Below are 16,851 nucleotides of genomic sequence, written 5' to 3'. Positions count from 1 at the left end.
TGGCAGGACCGAAGAGGCCAGATAAAACAGTAATAGTGATGGTATAGGCAGCTAGTTAGGTTAGCAAACATCTTTGTGAGTAGACTTGAGAGGACTTGGGTGTGAATTAAATGGGGGATTTGGTGGTAGAGTGGAAATGGTAAATATGAACAAATGAAGGCTGACTTTGTTAGCTTTTTAAGGCTTTACAAAATTCTTTTTAGACGGGCTTTTCCTAATACCCGATGAATGATTTTTGTTGTTTATACATTTTGAGGAGCAGTTTGGGTCAGGTAGGGTTGGGTATTAGTTCGCTGTGCAGAGAGGTTCTGAATAATTGTTTTCTTGCTGATATTTTGGGTTTTAAGAGTTCTGAAACTTGTAAATGTTTGGTTGTAATTAGCCAGATAACTGTGGTAATTTGTTTGGGAAATAAATCCTTTCACTAAATAAACAACTGACTTGGATGAGGAGCAATATCTAATCTAATCTGGGATTTGAGTGGCACTATGCCTAAAAAGCTTCAAGGTAATTTACAGAACAAATTAAGGAGATACAATTTCGTACAATACAAAGGATGCTACAGGAGATACATAACAATATGGATTAAGTGATAGAGTTGAGCAGAATTGTTGCAGGAGTAGTGGAGAGACTTAGTCTCCAAGGTCATTGAGGTAGCAAGGTGTCTGTAAGCTCAGGGGTCATTTGAAGAGAGAAGTCTTTAGTTTAGCTCAGATCTGACAACTGGTAGCTGGAATTACCGGGACAGATTGGTCTTTTTCAGCTATGCTACTGCTGAGGGGTTGCGCATGTCTAGATGTGTCTCGATCACAGTTCCTCTTTCTTCTCTCTCTATAGTGTTGATATTGCAATGACAGGGTCCTTCCTTTCCCTGAGATGTTGTTGTCATCTCCTCCAGGGCTCATACTGGTTCTTCAGTTCAAGGGCAGGTGAAGTCACAGTATCAAACCTGCAGTGTTTTATTTTTAACAAGTTTAGTTTATTCTGACAACTTAATCTTTACAGGACTTGGCCTCATAAAAGGATCAATAGAGCCTATCTTCATCTAAAGCTCTATGGAATGTTCTTGATCTTGAGATATGGATATGAAATAAACTTAGCTGTCAGTTGATAGTAGAGTCATATTACGTTCAGTGCCTTTCATTTTTGCTGTTTGTCAAAGAGTTTACCGAGCAAAATGAAACATGCTTTCCACCACTTCCTATGAATCTAGACAAGCAAGTTCCGTAGAGAAGGTAATGAGATTGCTGCAGTTTCTAGCCATAATTGTACATTATTTGTCTTTTAAATGTCATATAAACTTTCTCCTATCTTGTTATCTTTGTCTGAGTTGTATAACCCACTCCTCTGTTGGAAGCAAAATGTTGACTCTTCTTAGTTTTATTTTCAGGATAAAAGTTTCTTCACCCATCTAATTGATTCTGCTTTGCCTTTGAGTTGTCCCAATCTATTGGCCTTCCATGTTCTCCTCCTATTTAGAGCAGTCATGTCCTTCTAACTTAAGGTCTCATCTGAGTGCTTATGTTGCTGCTCTCTTCCATTCATTCATCTTCCCACTCTCAGTAATGAACCTGGAATTAGTTTCTCTCCTAATATGTTTGTCTGGGCTGTATCTTCCCGTTATCCCTGGCACTATTCAGAATGGCCTATGAAACTTGGCAATTGTCACTTTTTCGTTCTGTTGAGAGTGTTTTAGCCATGAGCTTAACAGAAAATATGCCAACGTTGATTTTGATTCCTTTCAAAATTAGCTGAATAATCCAGCTGCATACAGCATCTGCTAGCTGCATTTTAATTTTATTTACTTTAAATCTGCCTGATTTTACACTATGGCATGGAGTGTTGGCCTGTTTTACTCTCAGAGGTAGGATGAACTCATTGGCATGCTGATTGGTGGTTGGTGATTCACTGCTTAAACTTGTCCTCTTTATCTGGAGAAGACTCAGCTAATAGCAAAAAAGCCTTTCCAGAAATCTGAAGATCGTAGAGAGAAATGCTGAGGTCTAAATGAATTCTTGGTATATAAAACCCCCAATCAGCAACCAAAGAACACAGGTTCTCCATGGACAAGCAGGATGAGTCAGCCACACACTGGTGATGTCATTGGATAGTACCATGGACGAAATAGCTCTCTTAGAGCTCAGGAAGCCTTGAAAAGGGGGGCCCTTTCACAGTGCCTACCCATTTCTGTCTCAGTCTCTTTTCATTTGCCTCCTAATTTTTTACCATTTTTCTCTTAACTATCTCAACACAGACCTACTGTAACCAGCAAACCAGAATTCAAAAATTACCCACACTGCAACAAAAAATGAAACTCATGGATTCCTATGTATTCTGTCTAGGCCCCCTCCCCCCCCAATCAGGTTGAGGCCTACTTCCACTGTTTACAGGGCCACTTGTGATTGCACCCTTGTATCTTAAGTCACCATGGAATCAAGGAACTCAAGTTGGACATCCATAGTGTTTAATCTTAAGATGGGTATAGAGAGGGCTCATTCAAAAGACTTTCTAGATTTTAAAAAAACTAACTTTGTTTGGATGGGGGGATTACATCAAGGAATTGTCTGGATGGGAACATCTGGAAGGAGTGGAAATGCAGTGGGAAAAACAGAAAGGAGTAATTGTAAGAGCAAGTAAGAACAATTGTCAGGCAAGTAAGTAAAAGTAAGAGGAAAAGAAGGCCATTTTGGTTCTCAAAAGTAGTAGCTGAGAAGGTAAGGAATAAGAGGTTAGCTTTCATAAACTACAAAAGATCACAGAAAGAGGAAGACAGGCAAAAATATCTGGAAAAGTTGAGAGGCTGGTCGTGTAGTCAGGAAAACAAAGACGCAAATGGAAGAAAAAATAGCTGACACGGTAAAATGGGGAGACAAGACATTTTTTAGATATATTAGTGATAGGAAGAAGTGCAAAAGTGGCATTGTGAGACTCAAAGGTGAAGGGGAGGAATATGTAGAAGCTGATAAAGAAAAGGCCGAATTGCTTAACAAATATTTCTGTTCTGTGTTCACGAGAACCACATTTGGTAGTGCGCCTTTTTGTCCCTGATGTCCAAAGGCAGAGATAGCATAAAACTACTTCTGAGACTCATTAGGAATGCCACCATTTTAAAGTCTTTGATGACTTCTCAGCCATCTCATCATGCTTCAAGGTCTTGATGCTGTTGTAATCTCCAAAAGATAAGAAACGGAACAAGACTTCACCCAACTACTCTATGCCTTTGTCCTTACATGCCTAGATTACTGCAATGCTTTATTCAACGGTCTTACAGCAAAAAACACCAAACGACTACAGCAAGTTCAAAATGAAAAACCTACAAGCTTATGACCCAGTCTCTCCAGCACTGATAATTGGCCCACTGGTTGCCCATAACCAAACGTTGCATTTTCCAAGACCTAGTGTTGGCATATAAATCACTCTACAATAGGGGTCCCCAACCCCTGGTTCATGGCCCACTAGCTGACTGCAGCTGGCTGACAGCTGGGTCATGAGAGAACTTCCATACCTCAGCAGAACCCCGCCAACCACTGACCTCCGTGCTGAAAAGCAGGAGCACTAAACAGGCTGCTTTGCTGCCTTCCCCCTGCCTCCGCGTCACTGATGACATCATTAATGATGCGGTGGCAGAGGGAAGGCCTGGTGGAATAGGCAGTGAAGCAGCCTGTTCAGGGTTGCTGCTGCTGCTGTTTTTCAGAATGTCGGGGCCTCACGGTCAGAGGGTCATCGGGGTTCTGCACGTGGGGGATGGGAGGGAGAGATGGAAAGGTGCACAGGGGGATGGGTTGGCGGGGTCATCGGTTCTGCTGCACGTTTCTTTTTTACCTCTGATGTCCGGTCATTGGTGTCAAAAAGGTTGGAGACCATTGCTCTTACAACATGACACCCAAATACTTTTCAGACAAACTTCCTCTCTACACCCCAGAGAGAAAGCTACGCTCCTAAGATGAAATATGCCTACAAATAACATCAGGACACTCCCTCCAACTCCAGACAGCCTGGAAACGAACCTATTCCCATTTCTTACCAAACCTCCTCCTCCTATCAGCGCCCTTAAAGGACTTCTTAACTTTAGAAAATCTGTAAAAACCAATCTTTTTGCCCAGTCACTCCCTCAACCCTTCACCAGCGTCCTATATGAAGATATATTGCAACACACTGTGTGTATGTAAAACCTATATTGTAACCCTGAATGTAAACTAACCCGTTCTGAGCTCTTTGGGGAAGATGGGATATAAATCTGAATTAATTAATTAAATTGAAAACATTAGAGAGAATCTGTTTCTTGCACTGGAATTATGGCAGATGCATCCTGCCTCTTAGACAAATTTCTCCCTGTCCCCGTGAGTTCTGCCCCATCCCTGCAAGCTCTGTCCTCATTTGCACAAGCCTCGAACACTTGTGCAGATGAGGACAGAGCTTGTAAGGATAGGACAGGGGACGGGGACAAATTTGTGCCATTGACCCTCCTTCCATCTGCTTCTGCTCTGTTTAATGTGTGATGCTGGGAATGGTTTCGTTTAACATACATTGGGAAAGATATCCAACCTAGCTTTTAACAGAAACCTTATGGCAATTCTGGATGAAAGACACTAATCCCTCATGGTATCTCCTTATCCTAGCTTTGTGTAACTGAAGAATTTTGAGTACTAGTTGGCATTAATACGAGTATATCCAAAAGTTTCTCTGATTATTATTATTGTTTGGGGGTTTTTTTTGGCAACAGCAGAGGTTCCTGGGCCCTGCATGGAACATGAATAACTTTGTTTCTTTTTGGGGAAGTTCTCCCCTTCCTCCCTAAACATCTCCGGTCTCCTTGACCGGTGTACCACTGTAATGCGATGGCAGACTGTAGACGCCAGTGTGAACATTAGCAGTTCTGCTTTGCTCTGCCGGCCTCACCCAGGCTCTGCTTCCCTCATTTGATTACTATGTGAATTCCAGATCCGAGTCACGTGGCTGACAATGTTTCTGTTCTTTCAAAGCTGTCACGTTGGCTTATGCAGAGCTAGTGACCCTATACCTAATGTTAAGTGAGGAAAGCTTCCCCCTCCATTTTTACAGTGATGCACAAAAGAAACATTTCCAGAAAATTAGTAACTCAAAGATAAATCACATTTGCCTTGCATCTCTGACACCAAAGATGCAAATAAGACCACTTATCAAAATTGATGATGATAATTTGTGCCCACTTCATTCCTATATATTAGGGGGAAACCTGAAGTTTCAGATGGGCAACATCTATGTCTACTGATGCCCACAGTATGGGAAATAAGATTCTGGATATAGAGCAGAGGTAGGGAACTCCAGTCCTCGAGAGCCGGAATCCAGTCGGGTTTTCAGGATTTCCCCAATGAATATGCATGAGATCTATGTGCATGCACTGCTTTCAATGCATGAAAACCCGACTGGAATACAGCTCTCGAGGACCGGAGTTCCCTACCCCTGATATAGAGGCTGCTATGGATTTAGTGCTGGTCACAGAGACGTGATTGCTGAGTTACTCATCGGTTAAAAAAAACCAAGTGCCTATTTTCATCTACATTTTCCTATCAGGCTGTGAAGTTTTGGCATCCATTACCTTCTTTTATGAGATCTGAAGCAGATTATCTGCTTTTTCACCATAAGCAGTGGTGGCTGAGAAAGGGATCTGGGAAGAATTGCAAAGCAATAGTGAGAATATTATAATGCCTTTGTATCTCTCCATGGTGATGTTTCTTGGAGGGGAATACTTCTTTAGACCATGAGAGTCTTTAGCTGCCATCCTATTCTATGTTATCTAAGTTTATTACATTGCTCATATTCTATGTTAATCTTTAAAACATCCTGTTTATGAGGGAGATTTTGTGAACCTGGGCTTTGGGCTAGCAAGTGCATTTCTCCACTTGATACTTTCTGCCTAGGCTGATCAGTAACATTATACAGAACCCTCAATTTAATGATTGCGTTTAACCACTCAGACTCTTACTTTGTCTGCTGTTCACAACTAGTACCTAAGAAACCATAAACTAGATTGTTAGCTCCCAAGAGTAGGGACTGTCCAGTGCGTGTCTCTGCTTCACATGTGTTTTGGTTTCTGTTGTATAAATCATATTGACAATTGAAAACTTTAACCTTTTCCCTTCCTTTCCAACAGGTCAGCCAGTTCCGACAGCTGTATTCAAAAGTTATTACTGACAAACACGATGATGTTATGGCCAAATTTGGCGCTATCCTGGCCCAAGGCATTCTGGATGCAGGTAATGACTTGCTTTTTACAAGGAAAGGGTCGCTTGTTTCTTCTCATCATTGGGACATGGACCCTACAGAGACGAAGGGATGAACGTGAACACTGTTCTCCATCTTGGCAAAGGGGTCAGGAGTTGAATTTGTAGCTCACACCTTTTTCAGTAACAGACCAAGAGTCTGATGGTCAGAACCACTCTGCATAATTGCAGAAATACGAATTTCTTCCTGCAGAATATGGGATTCAGCAAGACCCTCCTGTACATCAGAATGAAATAGGGTCTAGTATGTAGTCACGTCCACATAGAAAGCACTGCAGCTTACTTCACTTGCTCGGTTGTCCAATTGCACTGTTTCTTCCTAAGTCATTAGATGATTATTAAAATAAATTTTCTTCTTTCTATGGCTTGACATGTTAGAATACAGTAACCCAATGTGGAAGGTTGGCTCCCTGGTAGAGCTGCTTTCTCTGCACTCAGAGGTTGTGAGACCAAAACCCTGGGCAAGTCACTAATTCCTGCAGTGCCCACCACTTTGAATGTCAAAGCCACAGAAAGGCAGTATACAAGTCCCCATTCCCTTTCCCTTTCATAAACTCCAGGTATATCTTAGCAGGATCCTGTATGGAAGAGAGCCTTTACAGGAATTGCTATTGTCATACATTCCATTCTCCCTTGATTACCATGAATTGCCACTTCCTTCCCCTTGCTTCTTATTATTGTTTCCAAAGATGTAGTTGCAGAATTAAAAGTAAAACAAGTAGCAGTCACAAACTACAGATCACAAGAAAAGAATATGAGTAAAGAACATAAAGATTATTTTCAGGTACATAGAGGAGAAGATGAAGGCTAGTAATTGGAATTGCAAGGCTCAGAGCTGAGGCTGATGCATGGAAAGTGGTAGGGGAAAAAGGAGAAATGCTAAACAAATACTTCCGTGTTTCACAGAAGAAAATCCTGGAGAAGGCCCACAATGATTTAATAATAGTATATATCAGATGCCTTAGAGGGCAATAATCAAAAGAAACGCCTAAGTCCTATTTGGACGTAGGGCGCTAGTCGTCCAAAGTCGGCACTGGTAAAATGTCCATTCTTGAAAAATATGTCTAAACTATTCCGTTTTTCAAAAATAGTCTTATCTGTATGTCCAGACCGCCACTACATTTATCTTTATATCACATTCTCAACCAAAAATTCATCCCAAGTCCTAAACACCCAGAACAAGACCTTTTGAACATGGAAGGGGCCAGTATTGTGAAGGATTAGCCACCCAGACATAGCAGCAGAGCAGTGGGATACCTTAAAGGGCACTGCTGTGAACTTCGCAAAAAGGGAGCCACATAAATATCTCACCAGAACTCCCTTATAAGGTATGGTGAGCCCCCCAAAACCCACTATACCCACCTGTCTACAACCCCAGTAGCCCTTATGGTTGCAGGTGGCACCTATATGGCAGTACAGTAGGGTTTAGGAGTGTTTGGGTGGACTCGCATTTTCCACCATGAATGCAGTGGTTAGAGTGGCTTATGGGCCTGAGTCCTCCTCTCAATGTTTCACTAGCCCACCCCCAGGCTACTTAAGCCACCTCTGTTTAGCTCTACTAGGCTTTCCTATAGCAAGTGCTGATGTTCTGGAGGCAGGTATGTATGTTTTTATTCTGAACTTTGTGGGGGTGCAACGGGGTCAGTGAACATGGGAGGAGTGTGGGTAGGTCTTTACTTTGTCTCTGCAGTGGTTATCTGGTCACTTTCAATACCTTTTGGGAGATTTGTGCCTTTTGGGCACTTATGCATGTCTTTACAGCTTCTGACTCACAACGTATAAGTTTTATGAAGGCAGTCTCGTCAGACCTTTGATTATCCCTGCAGAACAACTAAGTCTAGGTTAGAACATAAGAATTGCCATCTCCGGATCAGACCCTGGGTCCATCAAGTCCGGCGATCCGCACACACAGAGTAGAGGTCTGCACGGGAACGGGGATCGCGGGGATCCCGCGGGTCCCGCGGGGATCCCGCGGGTTCCCCCCCTGGCCCACGGGACTCCCACGGGGACGCCCCCTGGCCCACGGGACTCCCACGGGGATGCCCCCCTGACCCACGGGACTCCCACGGGGACGCCCCCTTGCCCACGGGACTCCCACGGGGATGAAAACAACCTACCTAAATTCTGGCGATGCAAGTCTGGCGTCGCGTCGGGAAATAGCCATGTTGAGCAGTGAGCTCAGCACGTACACAGATGAAAGCCTTGCTTGCTGATTGGTCCGGCGGCCCCGCCCCACCGTGCCGCCGGACCAATCAGCAAGCAAGGCTTTCATCTGTGTACGTGCTGAGCTCACTGCTCAACATGGCTATTTCCCGACGCGGGCATTAGGCTGTTTTTTGTCATTTCGGGTGGGGGATGGCAGCGGCAGCAGCAGCCTGAAAAAGAAATCATCCTGGCCGGGTTCGGTGTCATGCTCCGGAGCTTCTACAGCCTTCCTATCTCCCTCTCCCTTCTACCTGCGGCTCTCTTCGGCAACTTAGCAGCAACGATCGACACAAGCTTCTGGCGTCGGGGCCTACCCTCTGCGAGTCCCGCTTGTTTCAACTTCCTTTTTCCACAAAGGTGGGACTCGTAGAGGGAAGGCCTCGATGTCGGCAGCTTGTCTTGATCACCGCTGCTGACGAGTTGCTTAAGAGAGCAGGGGGGTGTTGCCAGGTGCAGGTAGAAGGGAGAGGGCCAGATGCAGGACTCGTGGGTGAGGGAGGAGAAGAGAGAGGGGAGAGAAACAAAAGGAAATATTTCATACTGGGCTGGGCCGGAGTGGAGAGAGGGTGGAAAGATTCTGGCTACAGGGTGCATTAACAAAGGAAAAAGGGGGAAAGCTGAAAATGGAGATAGTGACACAAAGAAGAGAAAGGGTAAGCAGGACCTTCTGAATAAGGATAGAGATACAGAGGGGACATGAAGAGGAGGTGAAATAGAGACATAGAAGTAATGCTGAAAAAGTGTGTGTGGGGGGGGGAGATAAAGACATTGAAAGGGCAAATGGTGAATATGGGGTAAAGACAAGGACAGAGACAAATGAAGATTCTGAAAAAGTGGTGAGATAGGGATATAGGTGAGATGGACACAAAGAAGGGTGATGCTGGAAAATAGGTGGAATGGTAATTCTGACAGACACAGAAGGGAAATGCTGGATCAAGGAGAGATGGGGCTCAGGCTGGATGGAATGAGGAGAAATGCCTTGTTGGCCCGGAACTTCCTCTCCTACGTCAGAATTGACGTCAGGGAGCGGAATGCTGGTCAGCGCGACGCTTCTGCAGGGAAAGCTTGGGACAGCGGTGGCTTGGGGACTATTCCCCGATGGCGGTGGCAGCAAACCGAGTGGCTTGGGGGAGGGCACGGAGAAAGAAAGAAAGGGGGCAGACAGAGAGACAGAAAGAAGGGGGAACAGGGAGACAGAAAGAAAAAGTTGGGGGAGAGAATGAGGTCTGGAGGAGAGGAAACATACAGGAGGCTGAAAGAAAGGAAGAAAGATTGGATGCACAGTCAGAAGAAGAAAGTGCAACCAGAGACTCATGAAATCACCAAACAGCAAAGGTAGGAAAAATGATTTTATTTTCAATTTAGTGATCAAAATGTGTCTGTTTTGAGAATTTATATCTGTTGTCTATATTTTGCACTATGGCTCCCTTTTACTAAACCGCAATATTGTTTTTTAGCGCAGGGAGCCTATGAGCATTGAGAGCAGCGCGAGGCATTCAGCGTAACTCCCTGTGCTAAAACCTACTATTGTGGTTTAGTAAAAAGGGAGGGGGTGTATTTGTCTATTTTTGTATTTTGTTACCGAGGTGACATTGCATAGAGTCATCTGCCTTGGGAAATGTATATGGCAGATATCTTTGTTTTGTGTTCAAAAGAAAAGGAAATGCATTTCTGGTTTTATTTCTACAGTGTTGAAGTACTTGTTGGCCCTTGCTGTGACTGGTGGGGATCCCCAAGCACCGCCAGCAGAGGACCTCCTCTAGAGATGGTCAGAACTCCCCTCCACCAAGCGCAGCAGTCGCTGGCAGCATCCATGAGCCACTGAGGTGCCAGCATCTGTGACTCAGGGACGCTACTGCTGCCTGCCAAGCTTGGCAAAAGGGACCCCAGGCCAACTGCAAAGGAAGTCCTCAGCTGACAGTTTGTGGGTTCTCATCAGCTGAGTATTTATATTTTATATTTACATTAGAGGTTCTGGTAGAAACCCATTTACAAAGTATGTATTCTTCCCAATTAATATTTCCAAATTAATAGTCTCTTTGCTTATTTGTAAATGGGTCTCTACCAGAGCCTTTAATTCAGTAGCATAATTAAATAAAATAACTATTTCTGAAGTTTATAGGGAAGGATGGTGACGGAGGGGATTCCTCGCGGGGACGGGTGGGGACGGAGGGGATTCCTCGCGGGGACGGGTGGGGACGGAGGGGATTCCTCGCGGGGACGGGTGGGGACGGAGGGATTCCTCACGGGGACGGGTGGGGACGGAGGGATTCCTCACGGGGACGGGTGGGGATGGGTGGGATTTTGGCGGGGACGGGTGGGGACGGGTGGGATTTCTGTCCCCGCGCAACTCTCTAACACAGAGGCCCCGCCAGGTGTACCCTGGCATAGTTTTAGTTCCCATATCACTGTATGCTTCTCAAGGGAGATGTGCATCTAATTTACCCTTATCCGTATTACTCTATGCCACTCTTAAGGAGATGTAAATCCTAGAACGGTGGATTCAGCATTCCAGGTGTCCACCACTCTCTGCATGAAACAGAACTTCCTGATATTCGTCCTGGACCTGTCCCCCCCCCTCAGCTTCAGTCTATGTCCTCTTGTCCGTGTCACATTGGACATTGTAAATAACTGCTTTCCCTACTCCATTTTGTCAAATCCTTTCAGTATTTTGAAAGTCTCGATCAGATCCCCTCGCAGTCTCCTCTTCTTAAGAGAGAACAACCCCAGTCTATTAAGTCATTCCTCCTAGTCCAGGTTCTCCATACCTTTCACTAGCTTCATTGCTCGCCTCTGCACCCTCTCTAGCAGTTTTATATCCTTCTTTAGGTATGGAGACCAATACTAGATGCAATATTCCAGGTGCGGTCTGACCATGGCTCTGTAGAGCGGTATTATAACTTTCTCTGATCTACTTGTAATTCCCTTCTTTATCATGCCTAGCATTCTATTTGCTTTCTTCGCCGCCGCCACACATTGCGCCAACAGTTTCAGGGTCCTATCTATCAGTACACCCAGGTCCTTTTCCTGTTCGGTCTTTCCCAGAGTTACACCTGACATATTATACTTGTGATCTTTATTTTTTCTGCCTAAATGCATCACTTTGCATTTTTGCACATTAAAATTCATCTGCCATTTATCTGCCCACTTCTCCAATTGATTCAAGTCGCTCTGGAGTTCCTCGCTGTCCTTCTGCGATTTGATTGCCCGGCATAGCTTTGTGTCGTCTGCAAACTTGATGATTTCACTGGATGTTCCTTCTTCTAGGTCATTTATGAAAATATTAAATAGATGGGTCCAAGTACCGAGCCCTGGGGTACACCGCTAGTCACTTTTTCCCATTCTGAGAACTTCCCATTTATGCTCACTTTCTGTTTTCTGTTCTCTAGCCATTTGCCTATCCATCTTAGTATATCTCCCTCTGTTCCATGGCCTTGTAATTTCCTGAGAAGTCTTACATGTGGAACCTTGTCGAACACTTTCTGAAAGTCCAAGTATACAGTATCCACCAGTTCTCCACTATCAATTTGTCTGTTCACTGTCTCAAAAAATTGAAGTAGGTTCATCAAACATGATTTCCCTTTCCTGAGCCCATGTTGACTGGCTCTCATCAGGTCATGTGTCTAGGTTGGCCCACATCTCGCCCTAAGCACTCCTCCAAAAACATCCCTTCAGCTCTGGGCGCACAGCGGGATTCAAAAACCTAAAATGTCCCTGGATACATCCTAAAAGCCGTTTTGATTATTGGCACTTGGACAGACCTGTCTTTTAGATCGTCCAAGTGCCGACTTGGGCAGGTTTTTAGATATATTTAAGTTTTGACGATGAGCCCCATACTGTTCACTAAAGAAAGCACTTATGAGCACCTTGAAAACCTGAAAGTAGACAAAGCCATGGGGGCCAGATGAGTTACATTTCAGGATACTGAAGGTGCTCAGAGAGGTTCTGGCAGATCCTCTAATTGAATGTGTTTAATAGAACCTTGGAGATGAGGAAGGTCCGTGGCTTGTAGAAGGGTTGATGGTAGTCCCTCTTCACAAAAGTGGTAACAGAGAAGAGGTGAGAAAGTGTAGAGCAGTCTTTCCTTGGTAATAGAAAAGTAATGAGGGCGCTGCTGAAAAGAAAGATGGTTGACCTTCTGTTGCTTATTTTTTCACATAAAAGGATAGGTTTTGCACTGTTATATTACAAATTGTTTGTTCTAAGAATTTATTATGTGAAGTGAGAAGGACCTTCAGTTTATATGTACCTGACCTGAACCTTATGCAAATGAGAGAGTCATTTATAGATATCCTTATAGGTTCAAATGAACAGTGAAAGATTCCAACTTACTATGTGTGCCCATGAAAAATCAAAATAAATCCAATCAAAACTGACATTCTAATTGACTTTCAGGCTATAAAATAAGAATTATAAGAAAAAACAGACTGACTCAATAATATACACAGCCTAAGAGGAGGGCTCGCTATACAAAAACTTAGCTCAGAGAAATAAAACTCTGAAGAGGGAGAGGTTACCCCCTCTTGGTAAAAGAATTTGTCTTCCAATCATTGCTTAATCAATGTTAAAAGCGAGACCAGCTCAAAGGTGTAAAAGTGTATCAACTAAGTTTGTAACACTTGATTACTTAATTGAAACTACTGTATGCAAATAGGTCAAAAGAAACTTTCTTGCAATTCAGGTTGCCACTAATACTTTCAACTTAGCTAAGTTGGGGTAACCTCTCCCTCTTCAGAGTTTTATTTCTCTGAGCTAAGTTTTTGTATAGCGAGCCCTCCTCTTAGGCTGTGTATATTATTGAGTCAGTCTGTTTTTTCTTATAGTTCAGTGCTTTTTCTGACTCTTAGTAATCTAGTCCCTGCTGAAGTTATAATATAAAATAAGAATAGCAATACTGGGTCAGGCCAGTTGTCCATCTAGCCCAGTGTCCTGTTTCTACAGTGGACAATCTAGGCTACAGGTATCTGGCAGAAACCAGGATTATCCTTGAACAAGCAGCCAGCATATTCTCACATGTGGGTGACGTCATTCACGGAGCCCGGTACAGACAGTGCTATATGTATTGGTACTTTAAATTTCTTAAGAAGCTTTGAGACTGACCACACTGTGCATGCATGAGTGCCTTCCCGCCCAACGTCAGCTTGTGGTTCCTCAGTTTTTTGTTCTCCACGGAGCAAAGAAGTTATGTTTTGGACTCTGTCCAATTCGTGATGCCTTCCCAACGTCTTTTTTGCCTTTCAACTTCGTTTTCTTTATTTTTCTATTACTAGTAATAGTCTTCTTTTGGTTCTTCTTTTAAAATAAACAATTCTAAACATTATTTTCTTTATTTTTCTCAGTCAGGTCTTCGGGCTCTCTCTCTTTGGCATTTTCTTACTGGTTTTTTCTTGGGCTGCAACCATTGAGTTTTTGACTTAGCCACCAAGATTTTCCTTCATATGTTGAGGATTTCTCTCAGTTTTAAAAAGTACACTCGTTGCCAACGGCCCATCTCCATCATTGACCTACACAGCTAGTACATTCAGCATCTGGGCCCAGAACATCAAGTGGACACTTGCATTCACTGTTCTACAAAACAAAAACTCTCTCTTAAGACTCAACGGGTTTAGCAGGAAAAGTTATTTGGACCGGCCATGGTGCAGTCCTTCCAGGACCAAATGAAAGAGTTTTTTCAGAGGGACTTCAGTGACTTGTTTAAGCTGCATACAGCACCGGTGCTTACCTTAACTCCCTCAGTACCAGCCCAGTCTGAGCATGGCAAATTGAGGCCCAAGGGTACTGACTCTAGTCCTCCATCAAAGCATCGACTGACATCGTGATCACCCGGTACTGATGCTCACACCTCTAAATCTAAGCGTGGATTACACGGTACTGATTCCCATTCCTCAACTCATTAAGAAATTAGCTGATTTTCAACAATATATTCCATCTGACTGGCTTCCAGAATTTCAGGAGACTACTTGTAGCCTCCTTCAAACCAGAAAGTTTATAGCAAGAACAGCTTTTGTTGCATTTGATGTGACATCCAGAGCATTGGCTATATCTGTTGCTATGAGATATCTTACATGGCTATGAGTCTTTGACATGGATATTAACGTTCAGGATTGTTTAGCAAACATTCCTTATCTTGGTGAAGAGTTCTTTGGGGACAAGGTAGAAGATGCCATCCAAAGACTTACCCAACTATGTTTAAACGATTTCTACAATTGAAATGCATGAGATCAGTTGATGTGTACTGCCTCCTTTGAGTGCAGATAGATCTCAGATAGAATGAGTTTGGGCACTTCTGCTGTAGAAACTTTGAGGTTGATATTCAGAATGACTTATGCAGCTAACTTTGAAGATAGCCATTTAAATAATTTCATATGGAAATTTGGGCTGCTGAATTATTCTCATTCCTGGAGTAATCCATCCAGGGTACCTCAGATGATATTTCCATTTTAATTCCATTAAATAATTTTACTACTGATATTTTAAAACAAATTTCGCATATTATGACTGTGATAGAGCAGTAGACAATCAATTTTAAATTAAAACTTAATACAGAAAAGCCTAAACTTTTTCTAGCCAGCCCAAATGACAAAATAATTAAACCATCACTTTGCTTAAATGGCTATGACTACCCGGTTTCAAAATCTATAAAAATATTGGGAGTCGCATTAGACTGTCATCTAACCATGATAGAACATGCGGATTCAGTGATAAAAAAAATGCTTCTTTGCACTATGGAAACTAAAGACTCCTCCAGGGCAAGACAAATGATGGGGTGTATCCGCAGAGGTTTCGTCAGCAAGAGACCTGAAGTTATGATGCCGTTGTACAGAGCCATGGTGAGGCCTCACTTGGAGTACTGTGTTCAGTTTTGGAGACCACACTACCGAAAGGACGTGCTGAGGATCGAGTCGGTTCAGCGAACGGCCACCAGGATGGTCTTGGGGCTCAAGGATCTCACGTATGAAGAAAGATTTAAAAAATTGCAGCTGTACTCACTTGAGGAAAGAAGAGAACGGGGAGATATGATTGAAACATATAAGTACATCACGGGACACATCGAGTCAGAAGATGATATCTTCTGGCTCATGGAACCCTCGACCACCAGAGGGCATCTGCTGAAAATCAGGGGAGGGAAGTTTCATGGCGACTCCAGGAAGTACTTCTTCACCGAAAGAGTAGTGGATCATTGGAACAGACTCCCACTCCAGGTGATAAAGGCCAGCAGCGTGACGGATTTTAAGAGAAAATGGGATACTCACGTGGGATCTTTAAGGGAGTAAATTCAGGGGAGGGGATACTTGGAATGGGCAGACTTGGTGGGCTATAGCCCTTTTCTGCTGCTTTTTTCTATGTTTCTATAAAACATACTTTGATCATCTATCTTTCAGATTATTGGTGCAGGCATTAGTTCTATCCATACTGGATTTATTGTAATATTGTCTATTTGGGAGCTCCAAAGAAAGTACAGTGCTCCCCCGGTCATTCGCGGTCCCAGTCATTTGTGGTATTTTCTGACCGCGGATGACCGGGCAGGAGAGGGCAGCCGGAGAGGCAGAAGAGAGCAGCTGGAGCGCCAGCAAGTGAAAGAAATCACTCATGGTATGCCCCAACCTCCTCTTCCTGCACTACCAATCAGGAGCTGTGTGTCAAAGCAGCTCCTGATTGGTGAGACCCAACTTTAGTGTAGGATTTCCTTCATTCGCTGGCGCTCCGACTGCTCTCTCCTGCCTCTCCGGCTGCCCTCTCCTGTCTCCCCCGCTAAAAACCGTATTTATGGTTTTTTAAGAATCGCGGGGGTTCCTGGAACGGAACTCCCGTGACTATCAGGGGATTACTGTACTGAGAAAATTGAGAATAGTGCAGAATACGGCTGTCTGACTGATATATGGTTTGAAGAAAAATGACCATATTAGTCCTTACTATCGATTTCTGCATTGGCTACTGGTGGAGGCGCGAGTACTATTCAAATTTTCTTGTATCTGTTTTAAGTTGATTTGTGGATTGGCTCCAACTTATCTTTTATCTCATTTCGTGTTGTACAGCCCGAGGAAAACTAGAAATTTACATTTATTTGCATATCCCAAAATTACTGGTTGCAGATACAAGACTTTTTTGGATAAGACTCTTGCATTTCAAGCGGGTAAGCAGCAGTCCTGGTTGGGCAAATGCATAGTAACATAGTAGATGATGGCAGATAAAGACCCGAATGGTCCATCATCTGCCCAACCTGATTCAATTTAAATTTTTTTTTTTTTTTTTTAAATTTTAATTTTTTCTTCTTAGCTATTTCTGGGCAAGAATCCAAAGCTTTACCCGGTACTGTGCTTGGGTTCCAACTGCCGAAATCTCTGTTAAGACTTACTCCAGCCCATCTACACCCTCCCAGCCA

General features: G+C 43.5%; 1 protein-coding gene across 1 annotated transcript in view; it reads left to right on the top strand.

Annotated features, from left to right (window-relative positions):
- Positions 1 to 16,851, top strand: part of PSMD1 (proteasome 26S subunit, non-ATPase 1) — a 182,112-nt gene that overhangs the window by 143,499 nt on the left and 21,762 nt on the right. Inside the window, exon 19 of the mRNA XM_033958253.1 lies at positions 6,134 to 6,236. Coding sequence (XP_033814144.1) covers positions 6,134 to 6,236 — 103 coding nt within the window. The remainder of the gene's footprint in view (positions 1 to 6,133; positions 6,237 to 16,851) is intronic.

This window comes from Geotrypetes seraphini, chromosome 9 (assembly GCF_902459505.1).
Source record: "Geotrypetes seraphini chromosome 9, aGeoSer1.1, whole genome shotgun sequence".
Taxonomy (NCBI): domain Eukaryota; kingdom Metazoa; phylum Chordata; class Amphibia; order Gymnophiona; family Dermophiidae; genus Geotrypetes; species Geotrypetes seraphini.
This window is presented reverse-complemented; position numbering and strand designations above follow the sequence as displayed.